The 16,687-nt window shown below is 30.8% G+C and overlaps 1 protein-coding gene across 3 annotated transcripts in view; it reads right to left on the bottom strand.

Moving 5' to 3' along the window:
• The window catches only part of LOC106463526, a 49,977-nt gene that overhangs the window by 20,600 nt on the left and 12,690 nt on the right, over positions 1-16,687 (bottom strand). For all 3 annotated transcript variants that reach the window (XM_022391049.1, XM_022391050.1, XM_022391051.1), the window contains exons 3-5: positions 11,075-11,324; positions 9,240-9,278; positions 447-566 (exon numbers count right to left, since the gene is read on the bottom strand). In XM_022391049.1, coding sequence (XP_022246757.1) covers positions 447-566; positions 9,240-9,278; positions 11,075-11,324 — 409 coding nt within the window. The remainder of the gene's footprint in view (positions 1-446; positions 567-9,239; positions 9,279-11,074; positions 11,325-16,687) is intronic.

The following is a 16,687-nucleotide window of genomic DNA, read 5'->3' as shown; positions in this document are numbered from 1 at the left end:
AATGGAAAAATGCCCATAAAAACTGCAAAACACAAAATGTGAAACTGCATATTTGCATTTATTTCTACATATGAACATCCATACCAAATTTGGTGAAGATTCATCTACAGGGAGCAAAGTAATGGCAAAAAATGCAAAAATGCCCAGAAAAACTACAAAACTTAAAATTTGTATTTACGCCCACATGGATCTAATGAACCTCCATACCAATTTTGGTGAAGATCCATCCACACCTTGCAAAGTAGTTACATGGACATAAAACAAACAATACTATTATATTTATATAGAATGATTAATAAAAGTCTCCTAAAAATATTATCATGGTTAATTAAAATTTACATTATGTCTTTACTTATAAATTTTCAGTGTTATATCACTAAAATGTAATCAGTGTTGAATGTTTTGCATATAAACATATAATTATTTCCATAGTGTACTGGACTGACCTGACTAACACTGTTAATATCCCACGAGCACTGAGCCTCAGGAGAATGTTTATCATCTTCATTTCTCAATAAATATTCTGATGGGAGATCATTGTTGACTAGATTAAGATAGAATACATTCTGCAAAGGAACAAAAATATGATGATATTAACTGAAAGTAAAGATCTCTTTTACTTTGCAGCAAGTATTTCAATTGAATTTGCATTAATTAAAATATTTCAAATTGTACAGATATGTTTCTTAATATCAGAGTTTCAATATTAATAAACTACATGTAGTTTTATACTCTCAGGATATGGTGATGTATAAAAATGTGATGCTGATATATATATATATTGTATCATTGTATACAGTTCCTTTTCTTCATTTTCACAGCATAATGTAGGTGCATATAGGTACAGTTACGGGTTTAGCTCTAGGCACGAATAACAAAGAATTTCCTGTGATTGCAAATTCCACAATGAGTGATGAAGTATAATAACAATGTATATATATATTCAACCAGGAAGCAATCTTACTTTTGTTTATAAAATCATATATGTTCTGATCTTTCTATACAAATAAACAAAAATGGGATATTCCAAGTAAAATAATTCTTTTAAAAAAAAATGCATGCTACATGAATACATATAATAAAGCTGAAAGTATTTTAACGCCTACTCTAGCAGCATTTATTGTTGAAGAACTAAAATTATCGGGTGCCCAAAAATCTATGAAAAAACTTCAAATTTGTAGAAGCCATATTTGGATTAACCATTTATTACTTTTTTTTCATACTTTGCATAAAATCTATACAAATAAGGTATCAAACCAAAAACTAAGAACAAATGGTAAAAACATATGCTTAGCAAATAAGCAATGAATTTAAAACCTAGTTCAAGTTAGAGAATCACTTCTTTAAGGAAAAAAAACCAAAAACACAAGTACAATGGCCACACAAACTGAGTCAAAAATAAAAAGGTTAATTTACATACACAAACAGTAAAACTACTTCACTAAAAAAAATTATAAGTCAATTTCAGATATGCCAATCTTAACTGATATTAAGTAGGAATACCAGCTTAACACAAAAAAAAATAAGGAATCTTAGCAGAAAATAGGATTGATTTTATTTTCCATGAACAATAAAATCTGTAAAATAAAGCATACAAAATACATTGTTTCATTTTTATGGATGATTTAATGCACATTCAGTATGCAGTATTTTCAGGCTTAAATTTCTGCAACATCTATGCTTGCCAAGAGCTCCCTATTGTAACATTCACCTTTAGTTTACTCTGTGAATATTAAACTTACCTGTCGTTTGTGCTTTTATAGTTTTTACTATTTATTTTCATGATTTTGTGGGTATTTTAGTGTTACATTTTCCCGCTTAAAATGCCAATGTTTTGTACAGCTGTACTGTTCATTGATGGCACTCTGTGCAAGATATAAATTCTACACCCTTAGTCAAAAACAATTTAATTTAACCTTATGTTCATAGATTCAAACTCATATCCCCTAAAGGTCAGTGCTCTGTGCAGGTACACCGCTCACACTACCCTTGGTATGGCCCTGATATTTTGTATGAGGAGGCAATTTCTTTGTATAGTTGTTGTGTTTGATTTTTTTTCTTATTTTCACAATTAATTTACTTTTTGGGTATTCTTTAAGTAGTAAGCTTACCTAGGATAATTTTTTTTGTCTATTTCTTTGTTGTAAGGCTAGTATTCTGATATGGAATTCTTTCTCCCTTGACTTTTTTGGACATACATTGTCTGCTTGATGGCTTTCATTTTGAAATGTCTCAGATGAAACTAACATAGCTGTCCAAACTTTTGAATGGTCTTACTATTGATATGATATCTGATTTGGTGATATTTTATTCAGTATCAAGAAAGTGTTTACATTTGTTTGAGTACAGTTGTAAAAGTACAAACAATCAGATGGCTATGATCTTAATGGCATCATTGTTTCATTTCTCCCCTATAACATATTTAATAGATCTTGTGAAACAAAATGCACAAAATCCAAAAAAAAATTAAAAAATCTGAATTTAAGGGGTATGATTATAATGGCATAATCTAGGGTTAAAAATCTGAACGATTTTGCCAAAGTATGAAACAAATAACCAAGAATCACCAACAGTTTCAAAAATTGGCCAGTTTTCAAGCAACTGTTTATTATTTATGTATGGTGTTTTGAGTTGTCTTTTACTCATTACATTAAACCCGTATTCATATAGGATTTCAAGAATATTTAAAAGGATAAATTAGTAGCATCAATGCACCATATTCTTCAAATCCTATATAAATATAGATTCACCGTGGTGAGTAAAAGACAACATATGAGCTCCCCCACTATATGAAACCCAGTTTTATGTTTTTGATTTGTTCTTGTTCTGAATTACTGATAAGAATGCAACTCTCTAAGATCAGTGACAAGTGAACAGTCGAAATGATAAGATTGGGCTTCATATTTATTTTTAGGTTATTTGAGAATTTTGTTGTATTACAATAATTTGAGTAAAAAAAAAAAATATTTCAAGATATTCCAAACATTAATTGAATTATTATGTATGTGATATAAGTCAACCATGAAATCTTTAGTAATTTCTTTTAAGGAGCAATAGTTTCAAAGAAGATGTGGTCATATCATAGAGTTGTGTTTGTTTTACTCACTTTAATTTGTTTAAAGTATGTTAAACTAAGATAATTTTTTATTTATCCTTATATCTTGTTTCCATACGAATAACAATGTGGCAATATAGTGAATTAAGGTTTAGGAATCATTCATTTTTTAAAGGAATAATAGCTCATATTTCCAACAAAGAGGACAACTGATCTTCTCATTTCTTAGTTTTTCAAATAATTCTGTTTTACCTCTCACAACTTTCTCCTTTTACATTTGGTGAAGCTTTCCCATTCCTTCTTAATGACATTAGCCTACCAATTTGTCATACAAGCTTTATGTCCTGCATTGACTTTGATGAAGAAAACCACGAACTTTCAAAATGTCAGAGACAGTGTCTAACATTTTTCTTGTAATTATTATAATACTTTATAAACCAGTGTAGATAATAAATATTTTAAACAGATTAAATGCACTTGTTTTTGATATTTTAATTATGTAAAATAAAAAATTTCCTTTTGTTAAGTACAAATTTATATTTCTTCTCCTAAATATTTACAGTCATTTATTATCATAAATTTTTACAAAAACGTTGTTGCAATTACATGGAAATTTTCATTATCAATGACTCTTGGATGAGATCCTTCAGGATGGCATATGGATGAATCTGGAAATGATCATCTCCAACTATGTTCATCATCTGGCTATTTCATCTCCTGCTGGATTTTGATTCTCTCCTGTTGCTGTTCTTCAATAAAACTACATACTATCTTTAAGAAGGGTATGTTTTATTTCTTCAGCACCATTTTTTCTATTATATGATTCTGCCAGTTGTCTGGTGTTGCCTAACAGGGTATGCTTATTTCCAAAAATTTGCATTGGGCCAGGGGTAATGGAAAGTGCTTACTCCATCTGACCTGAGTGTAACATTGCCCACCAGTGAGATTGGGTTTTCTGCAAGACCACTAGAGGTATCCTCATGGTATTAAAATTACTCAATTGCACAATCTAGACCATGGACTATCATGGAAAAAGCCAGCACCAGGGAAGTAAATGCCCACTTCTTTGGTTTGTGTTTGCCAGCTTTTAATGCACTGTCTCCAGTATAAAACTTTTCTGGATCTCCCTACTGCAAATTCCTCCACTCTCCAGTTATTCAAGTGGAACATGGAAGACCCTTGCCATTTACCAGTTCTTATCCACTTGGGTAGTGGACTTTGGAAGGTTTCTCACTGATTGTGCACAGCACCGGTGGGAAGTAGGGTGGTGGTGACACTCTCTGTGTAGTGTGGGTTACCCCTCAAAAATATAGTGTGCCTGCCTTCCTCCCTCCTACAGCAAGATTCTGTCCAGTTGAGTCAAGGTAAAACATACCATATGGCCTGATTGCATTTTAACTGCACTACACTTTTTGGCTCACTCACCACTTGTTTGCAGTTTCTTGGTTGGTCATGATAAACTTCTATCCATCCCTGTGAAGCTTGGGGTTCTTTTGCCTTTCCTTCTAGGCAAAGAGAATACCCTGGTCAAGACGAGATGTTGTCTGCCACAGATGTGCTTCTATGAAGCCCCCTGCCATTGGGTATAACAATTCATGAGATTACCCTCGGGCATTTTTTTAAAGGGAGCTTATCAGATTTAATGTTTGCACCAGCCCCTCCACCACTTAATTGTGGTATTCTAGCTATTCTACATGTAGAGGTGAGGTATTGTCTCAGAAGTTAACACTTTCCTCAACTGAAAATGTATTTCTGAGAGATGCTTACCTATTCACATCTTCCCACCCATCCTCCTCATTTTCAGTGCACTTTCTTCTAGCTTTATCTAAGTTATTTCAAGTGAAAGTGCATAAGGGGAGTTACTGTGCAGGGAGGTTGTGTTATCTTCCTATCACAAGAGAACTATCATTGCATGATAATGTCATCATGCATTAGCACAGTTCAAGTTAAACACATGAACACATGATTTTGAAATGGGAGTTAGCTCAAAGCTAGTGGCATACTTGCTCTGTTAGGTGGCTTAATGTCAAGAACTGAAACAACAATAAAAGAAACATTGTATTAGGTCTTCAAGAAATTGATGTCGCGTTTGGAACACTTTCATTAACCAACCCCACAAAAACGTACATCAAGTATAATAGTTAAATGAACCATCTAAACGTCATGTTAGTGTAATCTATATAATGTGTAAAATCTAGTATACTCTAATCCCTTATAGTGATGGCACATGACAAGACACACATTTGGCATGTAATGCTGTTTCAATACAAGAAGGGAAACAATGCCTCTGTAGCCATAAAGAATATCAAAGAAGTTTATGGAAATGTTTTGAGTGTTCATAAGTGTCAACGATGGTTCAGCAAATTTCGTTCTGGTGACTTTAGGCTTAAAAACTGTGATGGCAGAGGCCTACATGTTGGAATTTATATTGATGCCCTGAAGACACTTGTTGTCTGGCTAGTAATGCTCATGAACATTTTTGGACAGAATTGTCACTGGTGATGAAAAATGGATTCTCTGTGCGAATATTAAATCCCAAAAACAATGGCTCAGTCCTAGACAAAATCCACTTCCAACCCCAAAACTTGGACTCCATCCGCTTTGCATTTGGTGGGATATCAAAGGAGTAACTCATTTCAAACTCCTTAATCCACAGCAAACTGTCAATGCAGAGATCTATAGTCAGCAACTGGAACATTTAAATCAAAGCTTTCATCAGAAATACCCTTCACTCGTCAATCAAAAAGGTGTTCTTCTCCATGCCAATGCATGTTCACATGTGGCACATTTTATGCAACACAAGATTATGGAGTTGGGTTGGGAAGTTCTCCCCCACCCACCATATTCTCCAGATATGGTACCATCAGATTAGCATCTTTTTCATTTGCTGCAACACCATTTTAATGGAAAAACATATGCAAATGTGTAAGGTGTTAAAGAGGACTTTGACATGTTTTTTGCTTCAAAGCCAAGTGATTTCTTTAACCATGGCATTAACAACCTGATTGTAAGATGGAAAAGCATCATCAATAAGAATAGAGATTATTTAATTTAATGAATGTTTTGTTCTGATATACAAGTTGTTTAGGTATTTTCATCTGAAAAAAAGTGACATTAATTTCTTGATGACCTAATATAATAAATAGCTACATATTTAAACAGCTCCATCTGCTAACACACACACACACACACACATTTTCGTTTTGTTCTTAAGCATAAAACTACACAATGAGCTATTTGTGCTGTGGCCATATGTATCAAAACAGATTTTTAGTGTTATAAGTCTACACACCAGACTTACTGCTGAGCCACTGGGGACAAATCACTACAAACAACCTGAAATTGTAGGCTACAGCATAGCACAATTTATCAAATATTCACAATAAAAAAACAAACAGAAAAAATCTTGATGCAATTTAAGAGCAGATTCAAAACTCATTACCCCTTAAATTACTATTCATCTTAGATTTTTTATAGCATACACTAAGTTAAAGATTTTAAACTTACATAGACAGATGCACACATGATCAAGCACTATTATGTGGTAAAATTTTAGTAAACATTACAAGACCTTTCTGTACAAAAATTCAAAATTTTTAATATGTATTTTTACTAAAGATTTGTCTGGAAATTTAAAGAGTCATAGTATGACTCCAAATCTGAAATGTCTAAGTACATATTGATTTTCATGTTAAAATGTTTTTTTTTTCTTTATACAGTTTTCTAATTTAATATGCATAACCTTTATAACCTCCTAAACAAATACCAAATTCTTTTTTAAGTAAAACTCTATTTTCTATGATTTTTTCTCTACCCTAACACTGTATGTGCTAGTTCCACCTTACTTACCTCGTCAACACCATAAAAAAATCTAAATTACTGTTTTTGTTCTTTCTAGAATGACTGCAGCTTGTAACAGAAAATTTCAATTATTTATCCTGAACAGCCTGAAACTCTAACAGTTTGTGTGTTTTTTATTTATTACTCTTATTGTTTTATTGCTCTTTTAAATCATGTCTAATTACTAAACACACATAAAAACTTATAAACATTAGGCAAGCAAATAGCTTAAGTTACAGTAAAACAAAGTATTGAATTATGCAATGCACATGCAGTAAGTGCATGTGCATACTTCAGAAAGACATTTTATTTACTAAAATCTTTTTTAAGTTATGTTTTCTTATCTAACCTAATAAGTTTATAATTTTTAATTTTAGTTAAAATGCATTAAAATACCTGCCTAACTTGATTGAAGCAAACTTGGAGATAGTAGCTTTGAATCTGTAGGCCAAATAATTCAAAAGTTGTTGTGAGAATGAACTAGCCTATTATGTAATTCAGTAAATTAAAATCTTTTATTTCTACTGGTTATAAATACTGTCTTGGCAAACATTAGAGAAAATTACTGACAATTATTTGAAGGATAGTATGTAAAAGGAGGGTGTGGCATATGATTTTGACTTTCTGGCTTATGTTGCTGTAAATAAAAATGATTTGAAGGCTATAAAATTATATTATGTTTCAGCAATATCTATACTATAAATATGCATTAAAACTTAGAAGCTCAAGTAGGGGTGGAAAGAATATATAACTTGGGCAATTCAGAGTAACAAATGTGAGATGACAGAGAAGTGAAAATTGTGAATATATTTAAGTATATCTTTTTCAAACTAAGAAATTAAAATTCATATAATATGAAAAATTTGATTTATTAAATATGTTTTGATGCCAAGTTTATTGACATACATCAATAATAAACTAGTTTTATTAAATTTTGAATGTAGTTTTGTAACAAGGTTGTGACATGCTCACTTTAACCTACCCATATCCAGAGGTTTTAAGACCCTGAGTGGTGGAGCAGTACATCTGTGGACTTATATTGCTAGACTTATACCACGTTTCGATACCCGTGGTGGGCAGAGCACAGATAGTCATTTGTGGAGCTTTTTGTTTGATAACAAACAACAATGATAACCAGAGGGTTAAAAGTGCTTAGGTTTCTGCATCATTTTTTGTTGAAACATATTGTTTTTCTTTTAACTCTTTTGAGACGGGTCACAGGTGAAAGGCTATATCATTTCATTTGTTGACTCGCATTCAAAATTTTAATGAACTACTATTTCATGAATTTATGTTAATAAATTTGGTAGATTATAATTCAAATTTTAGTACTATACATTACTCAATTTCTTAATTTAAAAGTAAATATTACAAAACACAAATAAACATCAATTTCTGTGTTTGTCACGTGATATGTTGAATGCATCACTGGTTCAAATTAGATGTTTGTGATGTCAAAATACTAAATCTATAGTTTTGTACAAATTAGAAACTCAAATTACAGATATTGACAAACTAGAATATAAAATAAGAGACTCTTATCTTTTCAATTAGCTAAGATATTGCTCATGTAATAAATCAATCACAGTGGCACCCCACTCACCTATTTCCATTTTTGGAAACACTCCCTTATAAACACTTACTTCTATATATGACATGAATAACCACTCAGAAGCTCAGAATGTCCCCCTAGTGGCTTTCTCAGCCATTTTAAATTCTTAGGATGCCATTTCTTTCTTTTGAACCAAGATTTCAAGGAGGTAGGGTGTGTCTTTAGTTTGCTTAAAATTTCATATATTTTTAGACTAAAATACATCTTAGTTACTAAGCTTGATAAATTATAGTAGACTACTGGTGTAGTAATTTATGATTTTTTAGTTATTCAACTGTATATATATATAAAAACCTAAAAAAAATTTTGTTTCATATCCTCCACGTGTAAAATTTTTAAAGGCTTAGCAACCTACGTAAAGCAGCAACTGAGTACAAAGGTTGTAATTAGGAGAGATAATTGATTGCTTTACTTCTTTATTTACTGTTCTGTGTTTTAATAAAAATAAGTTTAAGGACTATTTTTACTTCAAAATAGCAATAATCTATCTACATATATAATGTATAATAATTGAAATGTAACTGTATTTTACAAAATACTAGTCTACTAAAACACAAGTTACTTTGTACAGACAAAAGGTCAGTTTTATGTTATTTGATATGGTAACATTAGTGCATATTTTTTTAAAATACCTAAAAGCACACAAAGATCTAAAGGCAAACACAAAAGCTGTTTATATCATTTTATTTCACAAAACAAAAACTTTGACAACAACAAATAAGAAAAGCTTACCTCTGAAGTTGATACTTCAAATGGATTCAATGTTTCTGCCTGCAAAATAAGTAATAAAGTATTTAAATTACCGAGAACACAAGCTGATTCACTTTGAATAAAGAAAAGTAAACCATTATAACATTTAGCTGGAGTAAGGAAAACTGAATTAAATGAACTATCCTTTAGAAATGAATAAAGATATTAAATTTGGTGGTAAAATAATTTTCAAATTAGAAAACGTAAGTAAGATTATATTCTATGGTATGATGTACACATAATAATCTATATTAGTATATTAAAATCATAAAGTTACAGCAGGAAAATAAATCAACCTGTATTAAAACCTTCTGTTGATCTACTTCTATGATAAATTATTTCTATTTAGACTTAAACCTATGGTATATCAGAGGTGAAAAAACATTCAAGTACAAGACATATTTTACAATTAGTATTATGTACAGAATACTACTACAGAAAAGTTACTGTAAGATATACAATAAAACTAGTGGAAGAAGAGAGTTAAGAATAAACATTTTTTTTTCTGTTTGTGACAAAGATTTACTTGCATTTTTCTAATGTAAATGAATAGTGTATTAGATTACATTTCAAACTTTCTGAAATAGAAAATAGCTCACGAAAAATTAGAGATGCATAAATGTGTTTTGTGTAAATAATTTCTAGTTTTCTAAACGTAATGGCAAGAAAATATACAAAACTACTAAATATATTATCTATATTTCAACTGTACAAAAATCTATCTATATTCATCTTCACTATAAAATTTATTTCAAAACAGTCACCCTTGATTCTTATTGCAGCTAGGATTCTAGAAAGGTCTGATATTGATCAAGTCAGTTCATTTAATAAGTTACTGCTTATGTTATAACTGAAATTTTTTGTCTGTTTACAAAATTAAATCACTTAAGAACTATTTAAATACACTTAAATAAATTGATGTTTTTTAGCAAGGAGCTACACAATGGACAATTTGTCCGCCACAGGGAATCATACCCTAGATTTTAGTATTGGAAGTCTGTAAATTTACTATTGACCTACTGGGGAACAATAAATTAAATGGCACAAAAAAACAACAACAACATATGCACATCTATATTACTTTTCCTTTTTTAAATGAGTTAGGATATCCATAGACTAAAGCTATAAGGGTCTGAGAATTTATTTTTATACATAAGTACATACATATCATACCATTAGGTACAATGCATATCAGATAATACACAGCTAATATCAGACATTTTTCTATCACAGTTTTATTATAGAGTCAAAAATATTCTTCCAAAAATTGTCACAGGAAAATAAATTTTTAAGAGGAAAAATAGAGCAGTACAACGTTAATAATGAATATTTTAGTTTTACATTTGAGAGATGAGATTTTTATAATTGAAATATAATTTGTTTAAAAACTGAAAACAAGGTGAACCAATTACTCTCACTTATGTCTAAGTAAATATAAAAAACAAAACAAAAAACTTCATGTCCAATTACACAAACTGACACATGCATGTGGCAAAGCATGTATATCAGAACACGGATATTAAAATCATTCTCAGTAATCCCTATCAATACCTGTGTAGCAAGTAATTAATTTTCTATTCAGAATACTCATGAATAAACTGATTCCAGACATTTCTAAATAATTAAAAAAATATATGTTATCTGTAAGATGCTGTAAACCAAACCAAAACTAACAGTGATCGAAATGGTTTTATTTATCTAAAATAAACACATTTTCTGATTATGTATGTTGTAAATAAATCATTACATATATATATATATATATTTTTTTTTGTTTGTTTTTTCTGTACTTGGTGTGTACATAACTGAATACTCACCTCATGAAGCATGTTTTTCAAATGCAACAAGTTAGTTTTTAGGCTGTTTACATCTTGACAAATTAGTTTGTATGTTGGTGCCTCCAGTTTAATACTTCCTTCATCACTTTCACTAGAGGGCAAATGAGAAGAAACAGGGGGTGGTTGACTTATGGATCGCAACCTCCATCCAAGCTGTTGTTTCAGTGATGACTCATTTATTGGACTAGAGTCAACTTCAATACTTTGTACGTTTCTTTTATGGTGTCTCCTACAGTTGATTAATATAAACGGAATGTCTTCAAATATATGTACAAAAGGAACAAATTGAAAAGTATTATTATTATTATTATAAAAGAAACTAAAACAGCTATGTGCTGTAAAATAAAAATATCTACACTTTGAGCAAATTTTTCATTCTTATAAATACACAGTATCATTTTAATCATTTGGATATTTCTACACTTACATACAGCAGAAAAAAACAGTCAAATACGGAGAAAATTTTATCAAACGTTTATTCAAGTATCCTATAATAGGTACAACTTTTTACATTATACAGATGTATTAATGAATGGTGTACAAGTTAGAAATGTGTACTACATACAGTTAAATATTGTAAGTAGTGCATAACTTCCAGCTTTACATGTACATTACATAAGGAAAAAATAAGAGTAAAATGTATAGGTATTAATAATTTGTAAATCCTAAATGTATGTTAAGTTAGTGATTTAAACATGTGTATCAAAAATATCTCTTACAGAAAATATTTTTCTTGAAGGTTTAAATAAAATAATTAAGGTACATTTCTATAACCTTCAGATCTGACTTTACAGTACGAGTCTCAAGAGTTTTAAAGGTTAGACTGCTGGTCTTTTGTCAGCATTCTTACCCTCATAATTGTACATTTCTATAACCTTCAGATCTGACTTTACAGTACGAGTCTCAACAGTTTTAAAGGTTAGACTGCTGGTCTTCTGTCAACATTCTTACCCTCATAGTTGTTAGTAAGACAACATTCATGCAAATTAACAATCCATATGACACAAGTTCAGTTTCTGTGAAATGTATACTATACATTTCTAAATCCAAAGACTGGCTTTTCATAGCACTTGGATGTAAAGAAATTTTATAGTTAAAAGGTTAAGGTTAATGTTAATATTTAACATGTGCTATAGTTTTTTAATACCTACACACATAATATCTAATACACGAATTATGAACTTAAAAGCTGTGTGCCCTAAAATCTGAGAAAAGTTTAACTTTTAAAAGATTTATCAGCACATACAATTGTATTTCTGTTTATGAAATTGTTTAATATACAGAGAATATTTGTGTGTATAATGTGTGTGTGCGTGTATACCCATGCAAGCTCATCAATTTTACTGCAACAGTAGAACTCTATGTTAGAAACACATTTCATGTTTATTGATTCTAACTTTAAAACTTTTTGAAATAATATGTAACAAGTAAATTCACTCTATGCACATTATATTAACAAAAATTTCAGCGGTATGTTACTATCAATTTGTTGTAAATGTGACTGAGTGCTGTACCATATATATATGTAATTATTATTATTATTATCCAAATACTTCCTTGAGATATGAATACAATCCCACATTAATTAACCATAAGCTCATTTCAGAATTATTTATTAAGCCCTAACATTATAATATTGATAAATTAACAAAAAACTTAAAAGAATCTACAACTTATTAAATTGTTTTTTACACACTATATATAAGTACTGTTTCATAAAATCTTGCTTAACTAAGACTTCAACAAATAATATGTTAAATCCTCACATTTAGCACATCTAATTTTCCTTAAAAGATATGATATACATGTATACTTGCAAATACTGTACTTGATGTGTTAGTATATATATATCACTAAAGATTTTATATTTTACAGTATAGTACATATAAAAATCCCTAATAATCTCTGGCAGCAAATGTGTCTACTACAGTTTCAGAACCTACAAAGTGACTCATCACAATAAAGCTTGCAGACAAACACCAAACATGTCCTTCATTAATGGGTGGAGCTATATGTGTACAGTGTTAGTCATGCAATGTATATGTACATATGTATAGCAACTGACATTCTTTTTAGATATCCTTGAACATTAAAAGTATATTGTAGACCAGTAATTACACTGCTGCATAGCAGTTTACCACTGAATACAAAATGACAAAATAAATAGAGAAATAGGGTAGAAAAACATTTAGAAAAATGTACCACAAAACTATTTTCAGAGTGGCACATCTGATAAAAGGACAGAAACATTATAGGGTACAGAGTATAGAAAAAAAAGGGTACCTTTAGAAGTCAGGGAAATGGCATAGTCAGAAACATGCAATGAAAAAACAGATTCCAACAGTATGCAGTTCTGTATCAAAAAAAGACTCAAGCTCCATTCAACATAAAAAAAAATGTAAATTAAAATTATGTATGTTCTACCTTTCGATGTTTTATGCAAGAGAATTTCAAAGTAAATATTCTTTTAGGACCTTGCCCAATACTACTCATTTTATGGCATAATTTGTAAAGTTTTGACAATTGAATTGTTTTTTGGCAGTTAAAAATATATTTGGAACAAAAGAAGAGACATGTAACACCTCTAGTATCATCAGAACTGAAGACATGGATTCATACAATATTAAGTCTTAACTTGTATAGTGTGCAGTCCAACTGACAACAATGATACTTCACTTCTACAGTATACATTGTAACAGACAACAACTGAAGTACACATGTTATAACAGGAACAATATTTTTTGTCCAAAGCAGTATATTTATCACCATTTTTAATTTATACACACAGCTGCAAGATCAAGTACCACTGGTTTTTCGAGCATGGATATAATCGGGAATCAAATACACATACATCTGTAGAATTCACTCCCTAGTCTATGTTGCATGTTAGAAAGAATACATGAACATGAACAGTAAAATTTGATACATCATCCACTAAAAATCAAGATAAACAAAAATTATAAATATATCTAAATACAGTTTAAAAAAAATATCCAAAATTATGAGACAAATTATCATTATCTGATAAAGAAACCATATCCAATGTGTTACATGTATCAAAATATATCTAACCTCTGATGAGTTAAGAAAGCACCACTAAACATATTCAAATGATACACATATTCATTTAGATTATTACAATCATCTTCAAGGCAGGATTAAATTTTATTTACCTCCAATCGAGGAATCAAAAACCTGTGTACATGTATATTGATTTTCTGAGCACATAAAGACCTCAACATCCACTGACACTCATATTTATATAAAACATTTTATAATAAAACTTTCAAATAGGAGTTCTATAAACATTCCTACAAACCACTTATCTCCTTGGTTAAACAACCAATCTCACAAAAAGCTGACAAGAACTAAAGAGAATACATTAAAATATATGAGTTATATGTATGTAAAGAGGAGTGTCACCACTTGTACCTGTAAAGATGTAGTTGACTTGACTTGAATAATTTAAATTAAACTTATAGGGGCTTGAACAATCTACCTATGTTTGAATGGTAGAATAACTTAGAAACAGTAGTTTGAACATTAAGGTTAATAAGTACAAACTTTGGACATCCTGATGATGACTTTTTTTTTGACAGAAGTACATTGTGGTTCTCCAAAAGAGTTAAAACTGTATGACATTATACAAGTTGTTAACTTGTTTGGCTTCAGCTGGGCAGGAATATGAAGGACTACATATAGTTTTAAAGAATTATTTTAATCTTTACAGTTTTTTACCATCTCATTCATTCTTAAAGTTCCGGTTCATGAAATTTCAAAAACAGTATGGACAGAATAGTATACAAGGTAAGAAACCAATCTGTAGACTAGGTTTATTAGCTAGTACTAATCTCGGACAGTACTTTGATGGGGATTGCTATAAGCTACATGTCAATATTCTGATTCAGGGTGATAAAGTGATTTATCTCTTAAGGCCAGACTTAACCAGAAAAGTAATATTCCTTGTCTACTAATAGTCTGTCAATTGGATGGGGAAGGGAATAGAGATTGAGTTAGACATGATGCATTACCAGATTCTGTGAACATTATGAACTTAATAATAGCATGTGTTGTTTTAATATGGGTTTAACAACAAAGCATATCTAACAAATTAATTAGCACTATCTGTCTTCATTATAGTGTATTTCACTTTTATTTATGTTAGTTTTCATTGAAATATTCAGCTTAATTGTGTTAGGTTACTCTAAATAACTTTCCTACTCCATTCATGTTATAGGAAACTATATGTAATGCTATACATTATCCTCTAGGGATACAATGTATGTACTTCAACTATAATGGTATTTGTAGAATTTTTTAGTAAACCAAACAACCAATGCTATGAGAAAGTTACTAAATTTATCTTTGTTACTCAAATTAAAATATATATTATTCAAAGATAAATATTTCTGGTGCACTACTTCTATTTAACTTTCACTCAAACTAAGTGAGCATGCTTTTTAATTATTGTTTCAAAAGAACTCTATATTTGGTCACTAAATACTAATGATATAATTGGAGTACCAGATTTGGTATATCTAAGGCATTTTCCTCTATCATACATGAAATAACTGTTAATTTTTTTTACTCTTCCCTAGGTTTTAAACATACTAATGTTAACATTTTCCTTAACTGAAAACCTATTTCAGATACATACTTACCTCGTTGCACAATTAAGAACTATTACCTCAGGCTAAACTGCCATGGAATGTCTTGTGCATGTCACAAGTCTTGAACAAACTCTCACTTCACACCTACACGTATACAGTAATCATTGTGAGAACTTGCATTCATAAATGAATATGCCAGACAGATGAACTGATGAGCCCAACTGGTTAAATTGGAAGAGGATAAGACTCTATAGGAGTTAAGCCATGGGAAAAACAGGTAATGTTGATGTCCACAGAGAAGTTAGTCCAAGTGAAGTAGCAATGGACAGCTTTAACTAGACATAAAAGGTTATTGGGAAAGGAATGCTGCATAATGAGAAAACATAAGGAACAGAGAGAGCAGTAAAACAACTGATCACCCTCCCAGGCAGTCTAAGTCTTTGGATGAAAGGATTGGTCAGGGAACAAATCAACTGGTCCTTATTATATAGACCTGTACCACAGGTCTCCTAGAGCCCATTGTAATGGCATTTATGTAGAGAGAGAAGCCAGTCCTGAAAGACAAGATAATATCTTGTGCAAGAATAGAGTGAGAATGAAGAACTTTTGATATCAAAATCTCTAGGGCATGAAGATCCAAGGGAGATGTCTGAGCCCACCCTGTACAAAAAAATCAAGAAAACTACCACAAAGTTGTGGAAGATGTAGAGGATTGAAGTGAAGATGAAATGTGAGAGGAAAATGAGAAGGTGGAGTAAGAAAAGCAGGGATAAACCTGAAGAAAGAACTTGCACAACCCAAGGGATACTGGTGAATGGAAACTATGGATGTGCAAAGGGTTAGAGGAGGGAACCAAAGGTTCTAGAGCTAAGAATTGGCTCCAAGGAAGAGTTAACATTGAGTGTTTCAAAGATCTACCCAGCAGGAGGAAGAACACATGAAGAAGCAATGTTATGAGAAACAGGACAGGGAGAAGCCCCAC

This window comes from Limulus polyphemus, unplaced genomic scaffold (genome assembly GCF_000517525.1).
Source record: "Limulus polyphemus unplaced genomic scaffold, Limulus_polyphemus-2.1.2 Scaffold1430, whole genome shotgun sequence".
Taxonomy (NCBI): Eukaryota; Metazoa; Arthropoda; class Merostomata; order Xiphosura; family Limulidae; genus Limulus; species Limulus polyphemus.
This window is presented reverse-complemented; position numbering and strand designations above follow the sequence as displayed.